Here is a 23,894-nt window from a genome sequence, read left to right as displayed (position 1 = left end):
GTTATTTCCTCAACCCAGCTTTGTTACAGTGAGAGTCCGTGCTTAATAAGTACTGTTACTATGAGGCCCTCATAGGAGGAGCACCTGGCAGAGCAGCAGGAAACCTCTCCTGGGCGTCTACTCCACTAGCAGTAGCACAGCTAGCCTAACCTCCTGCACCAACACTGGACTTCACATCCTCTGCTACATTACAAACCACTGACTGCTGCTGCAGTCATAATTAGGCCAAGGACAGAGAGCGGAAATGAGCGCAGCTGGAGAGTCGAGGGGGTACCATCAACTATTCCATAAACAAACTGACTGAACCATAGCCCTAGTCCTATGATGTGATCTAACCCCAGAGCCCCTTCTTTCAGTTGTCATGGCGAATGTATATATTTGGGCTGCTGGACGGACAGGAGCCACGGTTGTGACAAAGCTCCCAAAATATGTGGAACCAAGTTTATCTTTTGTAGACGATTTTATCATTATAAAAACACATTTTAACTATGTTTAAAAGTGAAATATTTAGAAGTTGGCAATGGCAACTGATCAAAACAGCCAAATTGGGAATTTCCTCGATGACTCTACAGTGACACCTGGTGCCCTCTCATATCCATGAAGGTGGTGGACTCCATTTAAACCCTGTGGTGAGAAGCACCTCTAATCCTGATATGCAAGGCTACCATGAAGCTGACTAATGTCAAATAATCAAATACTGAATCATGACATAACTGAATAAGAATTGTTGATTGTTGAACAAGGATTAGGCAGTATAAATCATGTAAGTTAACATACACATTTACATTTAAGTCATTTAGCAGACGCTCTTATCCAGAGCGACTTACAAATTGGTGCATTCACCTTATGACATCCAGTGGAACAGCCACTTTACAATAGTGCATCTAAATCTTTTAGGGGGGGGGGGGGGGGGGTGAGAAGGATTACTTATCCTATCCTAGGTATTCCTTAAAGAGGTGGGGTTTCAGGTGTCTCCGGAAGGTGGTGATTGACTCCGCTGTCCTGGCGTCGTGAGGGAGTTTGTTCCACCATTGGGGGGCCAGGGCAGCGAACAGTTTTGACTGGGCTGAGCGGGAACTGTACTTCCTCAGTGGTAGGGAGGCAAGCAGGCCAGAGGTGGATGAACGCAGTGCCCTTGTTTGGGTGTAGGGCATGATCAGAGCCTGGAGGTACTGAGGTGCCGTTCCCCTCACAGCTCCGTAGGCAAGCACCATGGTCTTGTAGCGGATGCGAGCTTCAACTGGAAGCCAGTGGAGAGAGCGGAGGAGCGGGGTGACGTGAGAGAACTTGGGAAGGTTGAACACCAGACGGGCTGCGGCGTTCTGGATGAGTTGTAGGGGTTTAATGGCACAGGCAGGAGCCCAGCCAACAGCGAGTTGCAGTAATCCAGACGGGAGATGACAAGTGCCTGGATTAGGACCTGCGCCGCTTCCTGTGTGAGGCAGGGTCGTACTCTGCGGATGTTGTAGAGCATGAACCTACAGGAACGGGCCACCGCCTTGATGTTAGTTGAGAACGACAGGGTGTTGTCCAGGATCACGCCAAGGTTCTTAGCGCTCTGGGAGGAGGACACAATGGAGTTGTCAACCGTGATGGCGAGATCATGGAACGGGCAGTCCTTCCCCGGGAGGAAGAGCAGCTCCGTCTTGCCGAGGTTCAGCTTGAGGTGGTGATCCGTCATCCACACTGATATGTCTGCCAGACATGCAGAGATGCGATTCGCCACCTGGTCATCAGAAGGGGGAAAGGAGAAGAATAATTGTGTGTCGTCTGCATAGCAATGATAGGAGAGACCATGTGAGGTTATGACAGAGACTTGGTGTATAGCGAGAATAGGAGAGGGCCTAGAACAGAGTCCTGGGGGACACCAGTGGTGAGAGCGTGTGGTGAGGAGACAGATTCTCGCCACGCCACCTGGTAGGAGCGACCTGTCAGGTAGGACGCAATCCAAGCGTGGGCCGCGCCGGAGATGCCCAACTCGGAGAGGGTGGAGAGGAGGATCTGATGGTTCACAGTATCGAAGGCAGCCGATAGGTCTAGAAGGATGAGAGCAGAGGAGAGAGAGTTAGCTTTAGCAGTGCGGAGCGCCTCCGTGATGCAGAGAAGAGCAGTCTCAGTTGAATGACTAGTCTTGAAACCTGACTGATTTGGATCAAGAAGGTCATTCTGAGAGAGATAGCGGTAGAGCTGGCCAAGGACGGCACGTTCAAGAGTTTTGGAGAGAAAAGAAAGAAGGGATACTGGTCTGTAGTTGTTGGCATCGGAGGGATCGAGTGTAGGTTTTTTCAGAAGGGATGCAACTCTCGCTCTCTTGAAGACGGAAGGGACGTAGCCAGCGGTCAGGGATGAGTTGATGAGCGAGGTGAGGTAAGGGAGAAGGTCTCCGGAAATGGTCTGGAGAAGAGAGGAGGGGATAGGGTCAAGCGGGCAGGTTGTTGGGCGGCCGGCCGTCACAAGAAGCAAGATTTCATCTGGAGAGAGAGGGGAGAAAGAGGTCAGAGCACAGGGTAGGGCAGTGTGAGCAGAACCAGCGGTGTCGTTTGACTTAGCAAACGAGGATCGGATGTCGTCGACCTTCTTTTCAAAATGGTTGACGAAGTCATCTGCAGAGAGGGAGGAGGGGGGGGAGGGGGAGGAGGATTCAGGAGGGAGGAGAAGGTGGCAAAGAGCTTCCTAGGGTTAGAGGCAGATGCTTGGAATTTAGAGTGGTAGAAAGTGGCTTTAGCAGCAGAGACAGAGGAGGAAAATGTAGAGAGGAGGGAGTGAAAGGATGCCAGGTCCGCAGGGAGGCGAGTTTTCCTCCATTTCCGCTCGGCTGCCCGGAGCCCTGAGTGGACAAAATTTTTAATTAAGAACACCTTCCTAATATTGAGTTACACCCCCGCTTTTTCCCTCAGAACAGCCTCACTTCGTCGGGGCATGGACTCTACAACGTGTCAAAAGCATTTCACAGGGATGCTGGCCCATATTGACTCCAATGCTTCCCACAGTTGTGTCAAGTTGGCTGGATGTCCTTTGGGTGGTGGACCATTCTTGATACACAAAACTGTTGAGTTCTTGACACAAACCGCTGCGCCTAGGACCTACTACCATACCCTGTTCAAAGGCACTTAAATATTTTATCTTGCCCATTCACCCTGAATGGCACACATACACAATCCATTTCTATATTGTCTCAAGGCTTAACAATCAGTCTTTAACCTGCCTCATTCCCTTCATTTACACAGATTGAAGTGGATTTAACAAATGACATCAATAAGGAATCATAGCTTCCACCTGGATTCACTTGGCCAGTCTATGACATGGAAAGGGCAAGTGTCCTTAATGTTTTGTACACTTAGTGTTTATTGTTACGTTACCATGTTAGGCTATACTTGACATGAAAAAAAAGCAAGCCACCAGATGTATTTATCTAAAGCATAAGGATAGCTCTGGATTAAATATATGAATGTTCACAGGCATGATGAGTACATTTACTCCTGGATCTTAGTCCTGGATCGTTCAGTGTCCGTCTCTTCATATTCAAGGTTAACCATCTCCGTAGGTATCGGAGTTGAAGCTAGAGGGTGGAGGGGATGGCTGGGAACCGGAAGAGCTGTGCCCTTTGTCCTAAGAGCTCCTACCTGGCCTCTCTAGGGATCCTAGACCTCCTTCAGCATCTCTCTCTGGACATAAGCCAAATTCATTATCCTCTCCTTGACAGTCTGTAGAATCACATGGAGATTAGGAAAATTATCTGAGAATATATTGCATATGTGGACACTTCTGATGTACATACATTTTAAAAAGTAGCAGATGAATGACGATACAATAACAAACATAAAAGTTAAAAACGGAGAACCATCCTATAAGGTATTGATATACTCACCACTGTAGTTTGAAGCTGTGTCCTGAAGGTACATCATGGAGTTCTGAGGAGCGATGGTGCCCTTGTTGCCTGGATCCACATCACTTAGGTAATCTCCATCTAGGAGCTTAAAGAACATGTCAGATCAGTTTCAAATGCAGGGACAAATTTTGGTTTTGATTGGTTCACACTGAGTGTGTTGGCTAGCTTTGAGAGATGTAGAGTCGGACAATTACTTGGTGCAAGGGGTTTTGACAGCTGAGGTTGGATCTGCTACAGAACTTGAAGGAACTGTTTGACACCAATGAGTTAAGGCACTTGGATATGGAGGCCAGTGGACCACCACCATGGCCACACCACATCCCATCCACACATTCCAGGCAGCGCCACACAGCTGGACCTGCAATGCACACACATCTTCCTCAACAAAATTCTTTGAAATCTTTCTCTCTATTGGCATCACACCAAAAAACATATACAAGTTTGTTACAAATGAGCAGTTCTTTGATCACGTTGATCCATTCGATGCCAAATCTACAAATCTGTAAGTCTCTTTGTGACAGCATGACACAGCGTCCTGGCTTGCATACAATATGCAGCCTAGAGCTCCAGTGTGTTACCTTTGGACAGAGGGCTCCTTGGGTCATGATGGAGCATGGCCTTTGGGATGGGGTAGAAACCAAAGCCTATCTGGCTGACAGTCATGTCCTCTGCGGGAAATGGCTTCTCTCTGGGTGGAAGGTTGTGCTTCCTCCACAAATAGGTCTGTCTTCTCAGACTATCCCAGTCAATGCCACCCCTACCAGTCTAGAGCAAGAACCATGAAGACAGAAGAAAAAGGAAATAGAGCTAAAATAGAGCTAAAAAAACCAAACAACCAAAACAACAACATGGGTTGCCAGATTTACCGTATTCAAGTGTAACACTCTACAAAAATATATATATTTTCGACTAAACTCGCGGTTCCTTACTTCATTTCCACCCACCAACAGGACATTACAATAGACAAGTGTTGTCTAAAATAAGTAGCATACATCCCAGACAGTGTATTTGGCAATAATTCAGTTAAGTTTAAACTCTTCATTTATTTATCAACAGCTGAGCAGGAATTTGTTCCAATCTACTGACCACTCCCTACACGAGATGCTGAAAACAAAAAATAAACAGTTATAAAACCAGGCAGAAAAGCTGAGTGTAATAGGAGCTATCGGTGCCTGCATCTCCAGAACCAATGCCCAGTCTCACTCTCCCGTGACTCTCCCTCACTGTGGAGCCAAAGCAGGGTTTTCCCCCTCTCTCAACCACTCAGCAAGCCTGATGAGTATGGATTGAAAGGCAGCAACATGCTTCATGGCTGTTGGTTACATGTAAATTAAACAGCACTGGAGCCAGGCCTTTTAATGATCAGACAGACCAGTCATACTCAGAGCAGAGAATCATTATGTAAAAAGAGAATGCCATGGGACAGTAGTATGATAGTATGTGTGACCTTGCTGTCCAGTTTGTACTTGTATGTTGAGAGGTCCTGCTGGGTGTGTCTTCTCAGTACCCTCTCCCTGACACTGTGGAACACCACAGGTTTGTTCCTGAGGAGGAAAGCACTGGGGATCCTGGGTACTGGGGGAGGGTGTGGGCTGGTATGAGCCTGGGTCTGGGCATCCTCCTCCTCCCTCTTAGGGTCAGTGTCTGTGTCAGGCTTGGCCAGGGCAAGGTCTGTTGGGTGGACAGTTTGCTGTGCCACTGGGGAGCTCAACCCATGCTCACTTCTCGGCTTTGACGTCAATGTTGTCAGCTGGAACGGCACCCTCTTCCGCACATTCTTGGACTCTTGAACTTCAATTCTTGGATTTCTGTTCTATAATATACAAGAAAGACTAGTAAATGTAACTGGTTAACGAAATAGACCTATTCTTTAACACTAATGTAATACAAAGACAAATAACCTGCCACATACAATTTATGAAAGCTGTGTAAATATGGTACTCACAATTTTTGAGGTTTTTAAGGACGGAAGGCAAATGAGCTCCTTGACAGGTACATAGGGAGATTTAGGCCTGTGATCAAAAAAGGCAATTTGCATATCTGCCAAGTTTAACGCCTAAAAAGGTAATAGGCCTACAACATAAAAAGTACAGCACAAGGTGACTGAGTATGATGAAAAATAAAGATACAATCAACATCAAATACAATAAATCAAGTGACCTGTTTCGGGCTTGGCACTGCGGGATGTGTTGGGGATTGGGTACCCACATCACTAGGGAGCCAGAGCCCCATGATGCACTGGAACAGCTGGCCAACTGATTGATCTGAACTGTGCTGAGCTGCAATAATACCCACAACAAACATTACACTGGATCAGCTATACTTCGATCAATATTACTCACCATGAAAAAGTATAGCCTACAAAAACTCCATCTTTGGTTTTCAACAAAGGGTGTAAGACAAAGTCAGTAAGCCTTGCATCTGACTTTAGGCCTACTGTCTCTGTGTAACTGTGACAAACCTTTACTTCCTTGTGTTGTTTATTACGAGGAATCTGGTCAACAGAGTTTAACCCTGGAACGTGAAGGTCTGCACTGCAAAGAAGTATTAGAGAGTAAGACGACCCATATGCAAATCCATTGTTTAAACTTAAACTATAAATGATAACTCTGTTCTCTGTATCAGTATACTGAATGGCAATATATTATATTGACTTATTAGGCTATTACTAACCTTGTGTTATGCTCCCGCTGCTGGACGTGTGACTGGCTGGAGAGAAGAGTTAGAGAGGCATCTGTGGCAAAATTCTCCTTGCTACGCGTCTTGAAAAGCAGCTTCCCTTTAGGGATCTTTTGGCCCTCAGTCCACTCCGATACATTAACCACACTAAGGGTTGGAAACTCTTCCACTGAACAGCAAGAACAGCACTGTTAATCCACTTTGACATATGGTCCATATGAGACAGCAGCTGCTCAATGCATTTTGCAGTACTGCTGTGTGTGTTTGAAAGAGAGGAGGGAAATTGAATTGCAATACATGACTACCTACCATCTACAGGGGCTCTGACCCCATCTGATGTTCTTGGCTTTATGTAGTTTGGGACGCCTTTGGCAATGCGCTGCTCCGACTCCCAGCAGCAAGGATGAGCGCATGTCGCCCAGAAACAGTGGGCCTCATCCAAAACCTCACTGGCAAGGCTGCCCATGGACTACACCTGAGTGACAGAATGCAATCATGTAGCTTGTCCTGTAGTACATATACTGTTAGCCATCTAATGTCCATACTAGCATACCACTTAGAATGCATTCCCAATAATAGCTAGCTACATTGGTTCAATCTAAAAATCAAATAAAATTTTATTTGTCACATACACATGGTTAGCAGATGTTAGTGCAAGTGTAGCGAAATGCTTGTGCTTCTAGTTCCGACAATGCAGTAATAACCAACAAGTAATCTAGCTAACAATTCCAAAACTACTACCTTATAGACACAAGTGTAAGGGGATAAAGAATATGTACATAAAGATATATGAATGAGTGATGGTAGAGAGCGGCATAGGCAAGATACAGTAGATGGTATTGAGTGCAGTATATACATATGAGATGAGTATGTAAACAAAGGGGCATAGTTAAAGTGGCTAGTGATACATGTATTACATAAGGATGCAGTAGATGATATAGAGTACAGTATATACGTATGAGATGAATAATGTAGGGTATGTAAACATATTAGGTAGCATTGTTTAAAGTGGCTAGTGATATATGTCGCTAATGTGCTATTGTGAATATTATAACAGAGCCGCTAACATTTTTGGAGAAGCACCTGGCCTTGTGATCTGTCTGTTTCTCGTCAATTGGAAGGAAACTACTTTTTTTTTTTTTTTTTTTTTTAATAGAGAAACTTAGTGTACTAGTAGTTAGCTAGCCAGCCAGCCATTTCTACAGTAACGTTAACTCTGCAATACTTATTGAGCAGAACCCCCAATCCGAGTGCAACATACGTACCTCGTGTTGGGCAACCTAGATAACGGAATGGAATAACTATGCTAGGCTAATTTAGCCAAATAAAAATAAACGTCGCTAGTCAACAACTCTGCTAGCTAGCTACCCAGGAAGAGCCAACTGTCAGAACTGGCGTTGCCAAGCAACGGCGAGACACTTCCATACTAGTTCTCCACCTGCTCGTCAGTTTTTACACCAAAACCAATCCTCTGTTGGAGGATGCTCTGCACAACCTTTCATACCAATTACTCATTTTAGGTATACTTTATTATGTGGTGTTATGGTAAATGTGTCAACACCAAATTATGATCCAGTTTGGTAGATTTATTTTTTAACTTTTTAATTGCAGTAAGTATGCTATAATCTAGCAGTATCAGCATTCATTGATTGCAGGTCGTTGGTTTGATTATGGATGTCATACCAAAATGATGCAGAAATCTCTCTGGTGCAATATCTTGTGGAAATACAAGAAGAAGAAAAAAATTCAATTAAGAATATGTGGACATCTTTTTTATATGTTTTTTTATTTTCTGGAATGAATCTCAGCAAACATTTTTAAAAATGAGATGTTCTTGAAGCATCAAGCCCTCATTATTAATACACAACAGCCTTGTAACCCTGACAACAAGCAAACAGACATCTTAAATCAAATCAGATAAAAGCTACAGTAGTTAAAATACCCTAGACCATCATTTTAGTCTCGAAGACCCAATGAAAACAACAAATTACAGGGCTAACAGATGGATTGACTTTGATTGCATCAGACTTAATTGATCAAAGGTGGCTTTCATGCAACAGCAATCAGGTCAGCCCTACAGATCTCAACATGGCACACAGACCTTTAACCACAGTGTTCAGGGCAGTCTGACAGGACGTCCTTCTCACTCACATTGATCAGAGTTCCCTTATCTCAGACAGAGACTGAGTTCACTACATGTTCATCCAGGTATAGTCTCTTCTAGGACAGTGGAAATCATCTCTCTAGAGGATGGCCTTCAAGACTCATAAGACTTATCACTTCAGTTGTTGCTCAGCCCAGCCAGTCAAGATCTTCATCCTCTTCATCGCCAAACAGAGGGGCTGGGGGAGGTCGCCCCTTCAAGCTCTTAGAAAACATGGGGAAAGTATATCAAATGCGAGTTGTGTTCCGTAATCCTATGCTGACCAACCACAAAAAACATATGAAACTGTTCGGAAAGGAATGAAGTAATTCAGAACAAGTTCCTGTCATAGACATTCAACAGCAGAGGAACCTGCCACTGAATTATAACATAAAGCTGGTTTCAAGATATCTGATGTACTATTCAGTAGGCCATGTAACAGACAAACTTTACTGACAAACAAGGGGAACAGAAGCAGTGTGTATAAATCTGAGAGAACTGGTGTGGCTCTACTGATCCTTCCTCACCAGCTCATCATCATCCTCCTCCTCAGTGGGTGGTGGTGGGGGTTTGGTTGGGGCTGTGCTCTGGAAAAATGTCTCCTTTCCATTTTCCTCTCCTACTCCCTCAGTCAGACTGAGAGAATAGAACACATAAGTGAGAATGGACATAGAGTAGAGCAAGGAGGGAGAGCAGGGGGAGATAGAAGGCAGAGAGAGGTGCAGGAATTCATGCATATTAGCAAGGGACAACAGACTTATTATGAACATAGATAAGGCTCAGTTGAATGAGACTGGGTTGTGTAGTTCACTGGTCTCTCTAGAAAACTCACCTTACTTTCCCAGGACTGTCATGCAGAGGGCTTGGTGGAGGTGGGGGCTGGGTTGGAGGACCTGTGGCTTTGGGGCTAGTTATTTCCAGTTCACCCATGGGACCCTCAATAGTCACACTCACTTTCTTCACCTCTGGGGTAATTACATCACCTTCTAACTGACATTCCTGTCCCATCTCAGAGGGCAGATTCTCCTCAGGGTTTATGTCAGTGGGTTCCGAAGCCTCGGTGGTGTTCTCTCTCAGTGGCTCGGGAGATGTTGGTTGTGGCTGGGTTGAGTGTGATTGCTGCTCTGGTTCTGTATGGATGTCTGACGCTAGCTCCACCTTAGTCGGCTTCTCTGTCTCTGGTTCTGCCTCCAGACGAGCCCTCTCCTGCACATCTCTGGGGTCTCCCTCCCTCTGCCCAACGGCCTCACTAGGCTGCTCTGACTCTACCCTCTGCTCCTCCTCTTCCTCTCCATTCACATGGACATCCTGTGGTGGTCTCTCCTCTCGAAGCTTCACATCACTGACCTCCACCACCTCTTCCTCTTCACTCCGTTGGGACAAAGGTCTCTCAGTAACATTGAGCAGTTGCAACGTAACACTCTGAAGGGTCAAACACCAACATTAATTCACCCAAATCCCTTTCAGTCCATCTCCATTGTGAATAACACAGTAAGATATAACAGTCTCGATAATTGTCAAGCAGAGATGCAGTACCTTTATGGTGTTGACGATTATACTGAGCACAGCGCTGCCTGTGTAGGTCTCATGTAGGTCAAACTCCCCTCTCAGAGAGTGGAACACTCCGTTCATCACACGCTTCACCTGCCAGGGCACACAGGGCTAGGGTCAAACCATGAGGTACAGGTAAGACAGACACTCAGCTGTGAAACATGTCTGTGTCCCTCTCACCTCCCCTGCAGTGTCCTCTTGGCCCATTTGCTCTGCCAGCCTCCTTTCCAGCTCAGCCACTCGCTCCTCAAGCTTCTGTTTCATAGCTGATGACTTCTCCTCCAGGACTGAATACTGAAAGAGAGGAGAACGAGAGAAAAGGAGAGAAAGAATGTGGGTGTGTGAGAAAGAGGACTTCATTATGATATGGAGAGAGTTAGCTGCTAATGCTAGACTAACATGTAAACACACCAGTACCTTTTCTTGTAGGACCTGCAGCTTCTCGTGCTGTACCTGCTGCTGTAGCAGGCCCTGCTCCTCTGAGTCCCTGGACTGCTTCAGAGCTGAGAACTGTTAGAATGCGTTAGAGCCACTAAACTCTCACAGATTAAGCTACACAAGTAATTGGAATTCCATTGTTGTATAACAGTAACAAATTCCCCTTAGCCACACAATATAAAAGTATGTATTAACTCAGGAGTCCAAAGGGGCGTCAGGAGAGAGAAAGCTTTGTATACGGTATAATATGGGTTAGGCTATTGACCTTTTCCTGTAGCTGGGTCAGTCTCTGCTCCAGTGTGTCCCTTTGCTCTACCAGTTCGGCCATCTGACGCCCCTGCTGCTCCTTGGCTGAGGCCAACGCCTGCTCACACTTCCCCTTCCACTCCTCCTCCAGCTCCGCTTGCAGCTGGGCTAGCTGGAACACACACGCACAGTCAGCCGCACACGCACGCACAATTACTCTTCACCCTCTCCCCATAGACATATTATTATACCCTGTACAGTACCTGTTCTGAGGCCGCCTGGCCAGTGCTGGTCCTGGCCTTGCGGAGCTGTGTCTTTAGACTGTCCATGTCCTGCTGGCTGCTCCTCCTCAGCTCCTCCATCTCCTCATCACACCGCTGCCTCTCCGCCTGCCACTTCCTCTTCCTGTCTGACAGCGTCTAAGAGAAGAAAGATGAAGCTACCCTTAAGACACTGATCTAATTTCAGTTTTAGGTCAATTTCCCACACTATTGGTGAAGGTTATGGTATAGGAGTGAAGAGAACTGAGATCTGTAAGCTGATCCTAGATCTGTGCCTTTGGGCAATTTCTAGCAGAGATGTAAGCATTGGAGGCTAAATCTAAAAGTTACGTTTTAATCTCACGTGCACAAGTACATGGTTACGATTTCTGGGCCTTTCTTTCACACTGCCTGATATAGAGGTCCTGGATGGCAGGGAGCTCAGCCCCAGTAATGTACTGGGCTGTCCCCACCACCCTCTATAGCACCAGGCAATTGAGTGCAGTGCTGTTGCCATACCAAGCAGTGATGCAGCCAGTCAAGATGCTCTCAAGGGTGCAGCTGTAGAACCTTTGAGAACCCATGCCAAACCTTTTCAACCTCCCGAGGGGGAAGAGGCACTGTGCGCGTGGACCATTTTAAGTCCTTAGTGATTTGGACATAGAGGAAACTGAAGCTCTCGACCTGCTCCACTACAGCCCCGTCGATGTGGATGAGGGCGTGCCCGCCATCCCATTTCCTGTAGTCCACAATCAGCTCCTTGGTCTTACTGACATTGAGGGAGAGGTTGTTGTCCCGGCACCACAGTGCCAGGTCACTGATCTCCTCCCTGTAGGTCGCCAGTGATCTACCACCGTTGGGTCATCAGAAAATGGAGTGTGGAGTGCAATTGAGACTCCGTCGTCTATGCATCTGTTGGGGCGGTATGCAAGTTGGAGTGTGTCTAGGATGATGGAATTGATGTGTGCCATAACCTGCCTTCCCAAGCACTTCATGATGACAGATGTGAGCACTACAGGGTGGCATGAAGCCTTAGAGTTCTTGGGAACAGGAATGATGGTGGTCATCTTAAAACATTACAGACTGGGAGAAGGAGAGGTTGGAAATTACCGTGAAGATGCCTGCCAACTGATCTGCACACCTTCTGAGAACACGCCCTGGAATACCATCACGCCCAGCGCCCTTGCGAGAAAACAGCCCACAGACACTGTGCCATACTCACTCGTTCCAGACTTTCTTTGTCAATCTTCAGGTCCTGCAACTCCTCCTCCATGTTGTTTACTCTGAGCTCCATCTCTTTGCGTTTCTGCTTCTCTGTACGGTACTGGGCTTGGCCTCGCTCTGACGTCTCCTTTAGCTCTACTCACACCAACATAAACACACTCTCACTGACACCTTTCTAACCAATTTAAAAGAAAAACATTGTGTTTATAGCACATAATTATGTAAGAGTAGTGCAAACCTTCCAGTTGGGTTTCTAAGGAGGAGATGCGTGTGCAGTGTGTGTCACTGTCCTGCAGGGCAGAGGTCAGTTTGCTCTGCAGCTCTGCAGCCCTCTGCTGGTGAGACGTGGCCTCCTGCTGCAGCTGGGACACCCGCGCTGTACACTTAGCCAGCTCCTCTGTCAGACGCACCTGAGCGACAGAGACAAGTACTGTTAGTCAGCGGTGTTGTCGGTCTATACAATACACAGTCCAAAGGCAGGCTGTGTCCCAATAACCTAAACTAACGTATTTCCTTCATGATCACTAATCTGACTGGAAATAAATCAAGATGTTGGGAACTGTCAGTGTCCAGTCCTTTATCCAGTGGTCATGAAGGAAAGGCGACGAGGAAAGGAGGCCATCTCAGAGTTTTGGGACACAGCCATAGACAGTGCGAGTGGACAGTGGTGATGGTGATTGGCTGGATGTGATGAGTGAGAGACAGAGTTAACATGGAGCCTGACAGCATGATCCTGTGGGAAGAAGATGACTGGTGAATTATGATGACTGATGAGGAGGAAAGGGCTGAAGAAAAAAAATGAAAAGTCAGCAAAAAGGGGGACGGGAAGGAGGATGAGTGGAGGAAGGTAGAGCGAGAGCTAACAGGCTCACCTGGCCCAAGCACAGGTCCTGAGGCCGTACATGCTGGAAAGAGAGAGCAGTCACTACTAAAGGTCCTGAGAGGAACACAGCAGGACAAATAGCCAGGAGCTGCAGCAGTCATTCTGTTAGTCTAGTCCCCAGACAAAAACAACACTAATATCCCTAAAGCCATGTTAGATACAGTAATAGAGCCGTTAAGTCACGTGAGAATAATGAGCCCTGACTGTGAGAGTATAAGAGAAGGTTAGTTCCTCCTTGCAGTCTGATGACAGTATATACAGAAGAAGTACGGTAGGGTGGTGGTACTGTGATCTACCTTATCCTGCTCAGCCTGCAGCACCCGGACCTGGTTGTGTTCACTGGAGGACTTCAGGGAATCATTCCTCTGCTCCATCAGCAGGTTACTCTGCTCCATGTATCTGGACAACAACAAAAGAGACAAGCCTGGCTGGACACGCAGAGAAAATCAACAGCTGTGTCTGAAATTGGTATGTGAATGATGCCATTTTAGATCCCCCAATGTTAACTTCTGCATCAATGTCTGTGTCCTACCTCTGGTTCTGGTTGATGAGCTCCCCAATCTTGTGGTTCTGCTCCTCTACACGTGAGCTCTTCTCATAGACATCCTTCTTTAAAGATTCATTTTCCTGTACAGTAAATATAGTGAGATACAGTGAGAGAGAAAAACACGTAGACATTTTACTAAAGTGTTATTAGGGAATTAAATCCCTAACACCCCCCCCCAACCCGTCCCCCCAACCAGACTATACCTGAATGATTCTTTGGATGTTGTGCATAATCATGGATGTTTCCATATTAACACTGGGCATAGCCAATGAGTGGCCTCCTTGCCTCTGAAGGTCGTCAACCTGTCAAATTGATGAGAAGTGAAAAACTGATGTCATACTGGAGGTGTAAATGTCTGATACAGAAAGAGAAATAATAATAATAATAATATTGCTGACCTTTGACGCCAACTGGTCCACTTTATCGGCCACTTTGCCGACAGCCAATCGGATCTCAGTGTTATGCTGCCGAGCTTCAGTCATGAGGAAGGAAGTGACCTCTCCAGTGCCTCCCATGTATGGCACTGTCTGGGTGGGGTAAATCTGGCCCATTTGTTGAAGTTGAGAGGGAGCCATAGAGGACTGTGGGTAGGCATAAGGCTATGAAAAAACATAACAGACTGATTCAATGACGCAACAGAGAATGGAGGAAGATTCGTTAGAAAGGAGGTTAGCCTTTAAGTCAGCTCTGCAGCCAATACAAAATAGCATGGAAATTAGTTTAAATGTTTGACAGTTGAACGATGAAAATGACATTTGTCATTCTCACCTGAAAGGCATGGGCGGAGCCTGGCATCACAGGCTGCGGAGCAGCAGTTGTCATAGCGACAGGCATCAAGGCAGAGGGTGGTGCCCCATGAGGGTAGGAAAGCACTGTAGGAAAAATACACATTATGTACAAACTGAGAAATTACACCCAGGGCATCAACAAACATTGACACACTGAAAAGAAAGTTTTATAGCAAATCAATCTAAATGAGTCTTAAAAAAACGGTGATATTAGACAATTTATTGGCCAGCTAAACATGGAGAGTGATGACTCCAGCAGAGATTGTGGGAGAGCTCACCTTGCACTGGAGCTTGGGGGGCAGGGGAGATCTGCACAGGAGAGGGAGCAGCAGGACGCTCCTTCAGTCTGGACACACTGGGGTCCTGAAGGAAGACACTGGTTATATCTAGCATCATTATATTAGCTCATATTCTGTAGGTGCAGCGATGTGAAAATACAATCCCTTGGACCCTCCATCTTACCTCCATCTCAGAGTCACTGGAGTCTGGCTGAGAGGAGGGCCCTGCCATGAAGGGCAACATGGGCTGGCCCATCTTGGCCATGCGAGAGATCAGCTTGGCTTTGGTGGCATCTGGATTCTGGAGCCATGGGAAGATTAAGGAGTAGGTTATAGCTCATCAGCCTGATAGGGCTTGGGTTACAAACAAGTCAGCTTTGAACATTTTATATTAAAGTCTAATGTTACTCAGAAGAGAAAGCACTCACTGTCAACTGTTCACTGATGGAATTCGACTTTGCCCGAAGTAGTGGTTCCCTGAAAACGAGAGGGTGAAAACAATGAAAGAGACAAGACAAAGACAAAAAATGAGCTGGGAGAGATGGTTATGAGTGTTCAGGAAAGCATGTACTCTTACCCTAGTCTCCCGGGGCTTGTAGTAGAAGGGGGCTGAGCGGGCCCTGCTGGGAGGTCCGGGCCCAAGTTCTCCATACTGGGGGCAGGTGAGGGGGCAGCAGAGTCCCGAGACCCAGCACTGGCACGGTCAGACACACTGTCCTTTGCCAACTTCAACTGAGGACACAATAAAAAAAGCATGAGGAGACAAAGAAACTCATCAAATGTTACTTTTGGCTTAATGTTATCGGACAGTCCCATTTGAGAGATGCTGGACGTCCTACCCGTCGTAGCTCTGCCTCAAAGATAAGAGTGCAGTCTGCTGGAACGCAGTTGGCCACTCCTTGGGAGCTGTCTCCCAGACTGGGGGGTATCACCACGAGACGCCGGCCTGACTTCCTCATACCCAGCATGCCCTCCTCCCAGCCCTGGCAATTAGAAAGGAGAGCGAGGAAACTGTAAGTTCCACATGTCCCTACTATTCTTCTTGAGAACAGAAGCTGCGCATATACAACCCAAATAACTCACCCATAGGATATCAATGACTCACCTTCATCACTTTTCCAGCGCCAAGTTTCAGTCGTAGTAGCTTGTCTTTGTTCAGGTTGGAGTCAAAAACCTGAAACAATAGTTGAATATTACAAGACCACTGCTGTACCACTACATCCCAGGGCAAAGATGACACACAGCAATGTGCAAAGCACTGGTCTCTAATGACACAATAAACACAGCGATATCTTACCTGTCCGATGGCATGGTTTTGCAGGAGCCAGCCTGTGTATGCCACCTCCAGGGAGTCTCCATTCTCAACACCCTGCCCCTCCCCTAGTGTCAGGTCCTGCACCACCACCATATCTAAGGAGGGGGCGCTGTTCACTTTTGCCAAACACACCTAAATTAAAGACAAGTTGCCAATTCAATCACTTTTATATGAGTATTAAATTAATCAAACTCAGAGTCCATCTGCTGTCCTTCACCTCTTTACAAAAGTCCACGGCAGCTTTGTCTGTGTCAAACATCAGGGACCAGTTCTGACGCTGGTCGTCATAAAAAGTGCAGTAGTTGCTGGGCTGAACCTGCAGAAGACAATGGGAAAGAGTAAGAGCTGAGATTCTTTAAGTGAAGCCAACTGGCTCGCTCCTCACTTGCTCAGATTCTCCTGACACAAACTCACCGTGAAGACAAACCCAACATGAATCGTGGCCGCAGTCACTTGTTTCTGTTGACTGGCGTACAGCAAGAGTTTGTACTACGAAAAAACAGACAGGGAACTCTTATGTCATTGTTAGCAAACGTGCATGATGATGAGCATGTACAAAGAAACAGAAATCATTAACATTTATTCACATTTAAAAAAATAAAAGCACATCTCTGCTCACACCTCTTTGGTTGTGTGGTTACCCAGGACTGCAGCTCCAAGCTTTCCTTGTTTCTGATACTGTCCATTAAGACTAAACAAAAAGATGCACCATCGATTATGGAGTAAGTCATGAACTCAAAACAAATGAATGGGTCTCGTCACAGGACCAACAGGGCAGCATTTCAAGTCATTTGTACAGTTTAAAGATACTCACTATTTGAAAGCATGGATAGCTGTAGCCAATAATACTGCAGGAGCACCAGGAGGGCCAGTGGGTTTCTGGGCAGGAGGTCCTGGAAATTTAAACATGCTCTATTGTCAGTAAACACATCTCAGTTTCACCTGATCATGTTAACCTAACTTTGGTCATATTTCCTTCCATTGCTAAAATTGTTTTTACCTGGATTCAAGGTCTTCCTAGGCTGTTTAGGGGCTGTATATTGGAAGGATTCATTCCCCTGACTAGGTGCTTGGTCCAGTCCAAAAAGTGATGCCAGCTTTGCCCTGAAATAACACAGTAGGGATCATCAACTATATTTAGCCGCAAGCTGATTTTTTTCTTGGGTGGATGGTCTAGGAGGCGGAACATACAGTGCATTCAGACCCCTTTACTTTTCCCACATTTTTTTACATTACAACCTTATCCTACAATGTATAAAAATATATGTTCCTCAATCTACACAGAATACAGTGTAATGACAAAGCGAACAGGTTTAGAAATGTTTGCATATGTATAAAAAATATAATTTCTTTCATTTTTTTAAACTGTATTTACAAACATATTCACACCCTTTGCTAAGAGACTCGAAATTGAACTCAGGTGCATCCTGTTTCCATTGATCATCCTTAAGAATTTTCTACAGCTTGGAGTCCACCTGTGGTAAACTCAATTGATTGGACATGATTTGGAAAGACACACGTCTATATAAGTTGACCGTGCATGTCAGAGCAAAAACCAAGCCATGAGGTAGAAGGAATTGTCTGTAGAGCTCCGAGACAGGATTGTGTCGAGGCACAGATCTGGGGAAGGATACCAAAACATTTCTACAGCATTGAAGGTCCCCAAGAACACAGTGGCCTCCATTCTTAAATGTAAGAAATTTGGAACCACCAAGACTCTTCCAACCATCTCTGCAGCACTCCACCAATCAGGCCTTTATGGTAGAGTGGCCAACCGGAAGCCACTCCTCAGTAAAAGGCACATGACAGCCTGCTTGGAGTTTTCCAAATGGCACCTAAGGAACTCCCAGACCATGAGAAAAAAGATTCTCTGGTATGGTGAAACCAAGACTGAACTCTTTGGCTTGAATGCCAAGCGTCATGTCTCGAGGAAACCAGGCACCGCTCATCACCTGGCCAATACCATCCCTACATTGAAGCATGGTGGTGGCAGCATTATACTGTGGGAATGTTTTTCAGCGGCAATGACTGGGAGACTAGTCAAGATCAAGGGGAAGTTGAACAGAGCAAAATAAAGAGATCCTTGATGAAAACCTGTTCACCTTCCAACAGGACAACGACCCTAAGCACACAGCCAAGACAATGCAGGAGTGGCTTCAGGACAAGTCTCAATGTCCTTGAGTGGCCCAGCCTGAGCTCGGACTTGAACCTGATCGAACATCTCTGGAGAGACCTGAACATAACTCTGCAGCGACGCTCCCCATCCAACTTGACAGAGCTTGAGATGATCTGCAGAGAAGAATGGGAGAAACTCCCCAAATACAGGTGTAACCAAGCTTGTAGTGTCACACCCAGAAGACTTGAGGCTGTAAACGCTGCCAAAGGTGCTTCAACAAAGTACTGAGTAAAGGGTCTGAAAATGTGATATAAATGTGATATCAGTTGTCTATAAATTTGCAAAAATGTAATTATGGGGTATTGTGTGTTGATGGATTTTGGTGGAAAAAAGTTTATTCATTTTAGAATAAGGCTGTAAAGTCACAAAATGTGGAACAATTGAAGGGGTCTGAATGCTTTCCGCATGTACTGTAATTACAACTCATTTGTAGACTGAAAATTGACCACAAGAAGCCCAAATGGATATAATAGTTGACCATGACAATTTCTAACAGTGCTTACATTTGTATACAATCACATCTCTCTACAATGTGTGGGAATACTTTGAAACAGATTTCCAAAAGTAAAATCACTTGGACATGAGACTGCAAATCAGCTCCAACAAGTAAAAATAAAATTAACACTCAAAACTTGGGGTACCAAATTATTATTATTATCATTATTATTATTTCTATTTTAATCACCCGCAGGCTGCGAGATGGGGAACCCGGACATAGAGCAAGTGTTATTTAGGTTATTTCTGTAAACCCATAATCTGCAGAAGCCCTATTAGTGTACCGTAATGAGGTTGGTCTACTACGCTCTCCTAAGTCAAATTCAAAAACAGATAAACACATATGTTCTATAGAGACAAAAAAAACAGCTCATTGGATAAAAAGCAAACGCTATTCTGTCAATTGCCGTTTCATTGTCAACCATTTCCTTGCTTACCGTTCCTGATTTCAGCTGACAACAAATTGAAGTGAAAAATGTATTTATATTGAGCACAGAGAACAAAAGCCCCATGCCTGGTTTATACAGCCACCACACACTGTATATCAAGCCCCATGCCTGGTTTATACAGTCACCACACACTGTATATCAAGCCCCATGCCTGGTTTATACAGCCACCACACACTGTATATCAAGCCCCATGCCTGGTTTATACAGCCACCACACACTGTATATCAAGCCCCATGCCTGGTTTATACAGCCACCACACACTGTATATCAAGCCCCATGCCTGGTTTATACAGCCACCACACACTGTATATCAAGCCCCATGCCTGGTTTATACAGCCTCCACACAATGTATATCAAGCCCCATGCCTGGTTTATACAGCCACCACACACTGTATATCAAGCCCCATGCCTGGTTTATACAGCCACCACACACTGTATATCAAGCCCCATGCCTGGTTTATACAGCCACCACACACTGTATATCAAGACCCATGCCTGGTTTATACAGCCACCACACGCTGTATATCAAGACCCATGCCTGGTTTATACAGCCACCACACACTGTATATCAAGACCCATGCCTGGTTTATACAGCCACCACACGCTGTATATCAAGACCCATGCCCACACAACAGAGAAAAGCTGCTCTTATGAGCCCTTTCATCTGAAAAAGACTGAAGATTTCCAAATCCCAAAGCAACTGCATCAAACAAGTGAAAATGCAAAAATTACTTATTCATGTTAATAAGTCAAGTAGCCCATTTCCACATTTAACAGTTTGTTGAATGAAAGATGACGAAAACAACCTATATTCACAGTTGTGTGTTATCACAGCAGCTCTTACTGCGATATAAATCGTACACACTAGAATAGCTTACATCATCAGGTATTGCACCATCATCTCTAACGTTATGTTGCCATAAGTGAAGTGTAAATACATCACAAGAACATTTACATGCTTTCCAGCAGAAGAACCATATCACAAATTCAAACCATGACCTTCCTCAATTGCCACAGTCAGACCACAAGCGGCAAATGAATGCTTTGTTCATTATCGAGATGAAAAACATCAGGTTTCATTTTAACGTTTCCCTCCAGAGCAGGGCCATACTGACCCTTGGATCTCCCTCCAAAGGTAGTCATTATCCCTCAGAGCAGAAGACATGGTAGGCACCTTGAGGTTGGGGTCTTTGTTGCTGACGACTGGTGGTGAAGAGTAGCCCGTTTAGCCACTTGTAAGAGACAGGCATGGGCCACAGACAGGCATGGGCCACAGACAGGCATGGGCCACCCAACAACACACTAAGTTTCAGTGTTGCCACTTTTAGCAATGCCCTCCTCGCCTTTCCCCAATGGCTTGCTCACCAATGCAGTCACACCACCATGGCAGATTTGACACCATAACACTGGAAGAGCTGTGGTGCTCTGGCTACGTCTGCAGTCCAGTTTGCTGAGCTGATGTGAAGGAGCAGGCAGCCCTCGCCCTACTGGACCTAACTAGCAGCATGTGAGAGGAATTAGGAGCCACAACCCTAGCCTCCCCCCCCTCCACTGCTCCTAGCCCAGACAAGCTTTATTAGTCCAAATCATATTATCTGAGTGAACAATTGCCCTACTAACCAGGAAATGTTAGAGAGCAAAACAACATGCCCTAGTTGGCAGTTAGCCTGCATTGTTCAAGTGATTGAATAGATATGAACTTCAGATGAGACATAGCAGACCTATTAATTCAGCAACTGTGGTACCAAACCTCTTGAACTGAAATCGGGCTCACAGCCAAATGGAAAAACATATTGGGGTGAAATCAAACTACCCAAAACATAGGATATAGCAAATATCGTGACCTGCAACTTAACCAGTTGCATGAGACACCTACTGTACATGCAAATCCAATGCATTACTGTCAATGGGTGAGAGGTGGAGGACAAAGCCTGTCTCAGAACACAGGGCTCTAACTGGGGATGCGCGAAGTGTAAAGCGAGGTTACGCTTTCCTTCGATTTATATTGTGCAAGGTACTAGCTCTAGCTAGACTAGCTCAAATCCGTAAAATCAGATCGTATTGGTCACATACACATGATTAGCAGATGTTATTGCGAGTGTAGCGAAATGCATGTGCTTCTAGTTCCGACAGTGCAGTAATATCAACAAGTAATCTAACAATGTACCAGACTGTGTGTGAATGGGCTTGACTACCTCAAATTGTTGTAGTGAATTCAGGGGGTAGTTGGCGACAGTGTCAATCAAAATGATTTCGCAGCTAGCCATTTTCAATAGCATCGGTGCAGTTGTCGTCAGTGGGTGCAGTAACTAGCTAGCTCTGTGAAAATTATAGCCAAGCCTACTTCAATTCAGGAAGTGTCTAAAAAAGCAAACAAGCAAGATATCTTAGCTTCCATTAGCTACAAAATAAGCACAGCTTCATGTCAAAGAAAAATGGTTTAGCTAGATTGGTATTAGCCAGTTAGCCTGAAAGAAAGCAAACTCACCCTCCAGTAGGCGACAGAAAATCTCCATCCTCGTCATCAGCGGCAAACATTTTGAATGTATTTTCTTTCGTGTAGCAATAATACTTCTCAAATATTATGATTTTCTTGGGTTGATAAATATAATACTTATTGAGAAATAACAACGCTAGGACACCAACTAATCTCTCTTCCTGTTTCTAATGATCATCAGCTGACATATCACCTGATCCATGGTACTGTGAATTGTTCTGCTCCGGGGTAATGACCTTATTGGAGGAGGTGCCAAGATGGCAGCTTGAACAGACCCTTTTTTTACGGAGCTCCGTACCAAACTTCAGAAAGATTGTGAAAAAAACAAGTTTACAGTCATTACTGTTTTTATTTGTTCAAGATATAAGACTTGTACTGTTACTTGAATAATAATTTGATTATTTATTTCGGCATGTCTATACAAAGTCGTGACAAAAAAAGAAAGGAAGAAGTTAGCGGGAGAAAGAGCGAAACGTGCTTATGGACAACTGCCATAACTACGCTTGGCCGATGGATAATATCATGCTTCCGAATGCTGTTGAAGATGACGAATTCCTCTCTTTACCGGTTACTCCGTGCAAACCTCCACCTTCCAAAAAAACCAACATGAACTCTGACATAGTGGCCACCCTCTCCTTACTCATCAACCCCAGGTCTGACGCCATTGAGAAAAGGTTGGCACGAACACCATGGTTATCGAAGGCTTGAAAAAGACTGTAGTTTGCATGTGGTGAAATCAACGATGTGAAAACGAGAGTGGCATAAATTGGAAAAAGTGTGGAAAAGAATAACAATGTCTACCATAGACGTCTCACTGATCTGGAACAATGCACAAGAAGATGGAACCTGAGACTCTACGGCTTGCCAGATGCGGAGAATGAAGATGTGCGAGGAGAGGCTATCCGCATCTGCAGAGAATTAACAAAGTTGGTGATACCATCGACGTTGTGCATCGCCTCGGCAAGAAGCAACAGCAAAACGATTCAAGACCAAGGGGTATCATCATCCTCTTCACTGCCAGATTCTACAGGGATGCTGTCTGGAAAGCTGCTAGGAAGAACGCCTTCCTACAGAGCCATGGTATGCGTTTCGCAGAGCATCTCAGCCCGGGGGACAGAGAAAGAAGGAACAAGTTGTGGCCAACGATCAAGATAGCACGAAATGAGGGAAAGGATGCTTACTTCGTCGGAGGACGAGGCTTCATCAACGGTTCAGAAATCCATATTCCTCCCTAAAATCTCACCAGAAGGAACAGATTGATGGTTTCAGCCATGGTATTCTTATTTTCCTTATGTTTTCTACCTAACAAGCATCGGGTGGCTATTTTTCAGGAATACTCAGGTACTTCAATTTATTAGTTTGTTCTTGTATGACCGGAAGTCCTATTTTGTTTACAAACTTACGATGAAGATTGAAAGCTGTATTTATTTTTTGTGTATACAGTAACTAAGATACTGTTTTAAAGGGCATACAGGTCTGCTCTGACTTTACACGGTTATTGTTCTATTTAGTTATTAATACTAATCCCCCCCAAAAAAATGTCTTAGGAACATGTATATGAAAACATTTTTTATTCATTTTTTTTATGTTCAGTTTTCATATGCACATAAAATAGTAGGTACCCTTTTATTTAAATCATTCATTTGTATTTGATTTCTCAGAATAGTCTTTCTTACTACAAGAACCCATGGTTTGGTTTTGAACATAATCTTCAGTTGAGTTGAATTTCAAAGCCGGATAACGTCTAGCGCAAAGTTTATGCAATGAGCTATTTCTCACTTTAAATTGACTTAAATGGTGCAGATCTCAGTTCCTTATCTTTTATGTTCACTGCTCCTACGTCTTTGACTCATCCTACTACAGTTTATACTTTTATATAATCTTTGTTGTTTTGTCTATAGTTTCTCTTAATGCTAGGGGGTTACGAAACAGTGTGAAGCGTAAGGCCTTCTTTTTATTTGCTAAACAATTTTGAACAGAGTCTCACTCAATTTAGGCTGTTGCCAACTTCTGGAGGTCACAGTGGGGCAACGATA

The 23,894-nt window shown here is 45.0% G+C and overlaps 2 protein-coding genes across 4 annotated transcripts; both read right to left on the bottom strand.

The window, feature by feature from the left end:
- Positions 1-3,325: 3,325 nt before the first annotated feature.
- LOC118375646 (uncharacterized) lies at positions 3,326-8,017 on the bottom strand. Its single transcript, XM_035762237.2, has 11 exons — positions 7,834-8,017; positions 6,878-7,043; positions 6,563-6,737; positions 6,351-6,423; positions 6,050-6,168; positions 5,835-5,901; positions 5,337-5,702; positions 4,468-4,654; positions 4,084-4,247; positions 3,869-3,974; positions 3,326-3,704 (listed from the first exon to the last, which is right to left on the bottom strand). Exons 2-11 carry the CDS (start codon positions 7,032-7,034, stop codon positions 3,610-3,612), a joined length of 1,509 nt encoding a protein of 502 aa, XP_035618130.1. The 5' UTR covers positions 7,035-7,043; positions 7,834-8,017; the 3' UTR covers positions 3,326-3,609.
- A 318-nt stretch (positions 8,018-8,335) lies between these two features.
- LOC118375645 (FK506-binding protein 15) lies at positions 8,336-22,096 on the bottom strand. 3 transcript variants are annotated; one of them, XM_035762235.2, is made up of 29 exons: positions 21,850-22,096; positions 17,242-17,345; positions 17,056-17,134; positions 16,863-16,932; positions 16,656-16,730; positions 16,459-16,557; positions 16,224-16,373; positions 16,032-16,100; positions 15,766-15,909; positions 15,504-15,658; positions 15,355-15,403; positions 15,111-15,227; positions 14,927-15,011; positions 14,629-14,732; positions 14,259-14,441; positions 14,064-14,162; positions 13,846-13,940; positions 13,610-13,712; positions 13,303-13,335; positions 12,669-12,840; positions 12,429-12,565; positions 11,210-11,365; positions 10,966-11,118; positions 10,680-10,772; positions 10,443-10,556; positions 10,248-10,355; positions 9,544-10,133; positions 9,239-9,347; positions 8,336-8,935 (listed from the first exon to the last, which is right to left on the bottom strand). In XM_035762235.2, exons 1-29 carry the CDS (start codon positions 21,897-21,899, stop codon positions 8,861-8,863), a joined length of 3,570 nt encoding a protein of 1,189 aa, XP_035618128.1. In that variant the 5' UTR covers positions 21,900-22,096; the 3' UTR covers positions 8,336-8,860. The 3 variants fall into 3 exon arrangements, with proteins under 3 accessions (XP_035618128.1, XP_035618127.1, XP_035618129.1); XM_035762234.2 differs by having other exon boundaries at positions 14,259-14,459; positions 21,850-22,095; XM_035762236.2 differs by lacking the exon at positions 13,303-13,335 and having other exon boundaries at positions 14,259-14,459; positions 21,850-22,093.
- Positions 22,097-23,894: the final 1,798 nt, after the last annotated feature.

The sequence above is a fragment of the Oncorhynchus keta genome, chromosome 14 (assembly GCF_023373465.1).
Source record: "Oncorhynchus keta strain PuntledgeMale-10-30-2019 chromosome 14, Oket_V2, whole genome shotgun sequence".
In the NCBI taxonomy this organism is placed as follows: Eukaryota; Metazoa; Chordata; class Actinopteri; order Salmoniformes; family Salmonidae; genus Oncorhynchus; species Oncorhynchus keta.
Note: the sequence above shows the minus strand (reverse complement) of the source record. Positions and strands in the feature narration are given on the sequence as shown.

Excerpts from the sequence above, each read along its gene's own strand:
- LOC118375646 (XM_035762237.2), bottom strand. The coding sequence starts at position 7,034 with ATGGGCAGCCTTGCCAGTGAGGTTTTGGATGAGGCCCACTGTTTCTGG. Across the intron at positions 5,902-6,049 it reads CAGTGCCAAGCCCGAAACAG|GCCTAAATCTCCCTATGTAC; the intron begins GTCACTTGATTT and ends TTTTGATCACAG. Across the intron at positions 3,705-3,868 it reads CACAGCTTCAAACTACAGTG|ACTGTCAAGGAGAGGATAAT; the intron begins GTGAGTATATCA and ends GTGATTCTACAG.
- LOC118375645 (XM_035762234.2), bottom strand. The coding sequence starts at position 21,899 with ATGTTTGCCGCTGATGACGAGGATGGAGATTTTCTGTCGCCTACTGGA. Across the intron at positions 17,135-17,241 it reads TAGGAAGACCTTGAATCCAG|GACCTCCTGCCCAGAAACCC; the intron begins GTAAAAACAATT and ends TTAAATTTCCAG. Across the intron at positions 16,374-16,458 it reads CCGTGGACTTTTGTAAAGAG|GTGTGTTTGGCAAAAGTGAA; the intron begins GTGAAGGACAGC and ends TCTTTAATTTAG.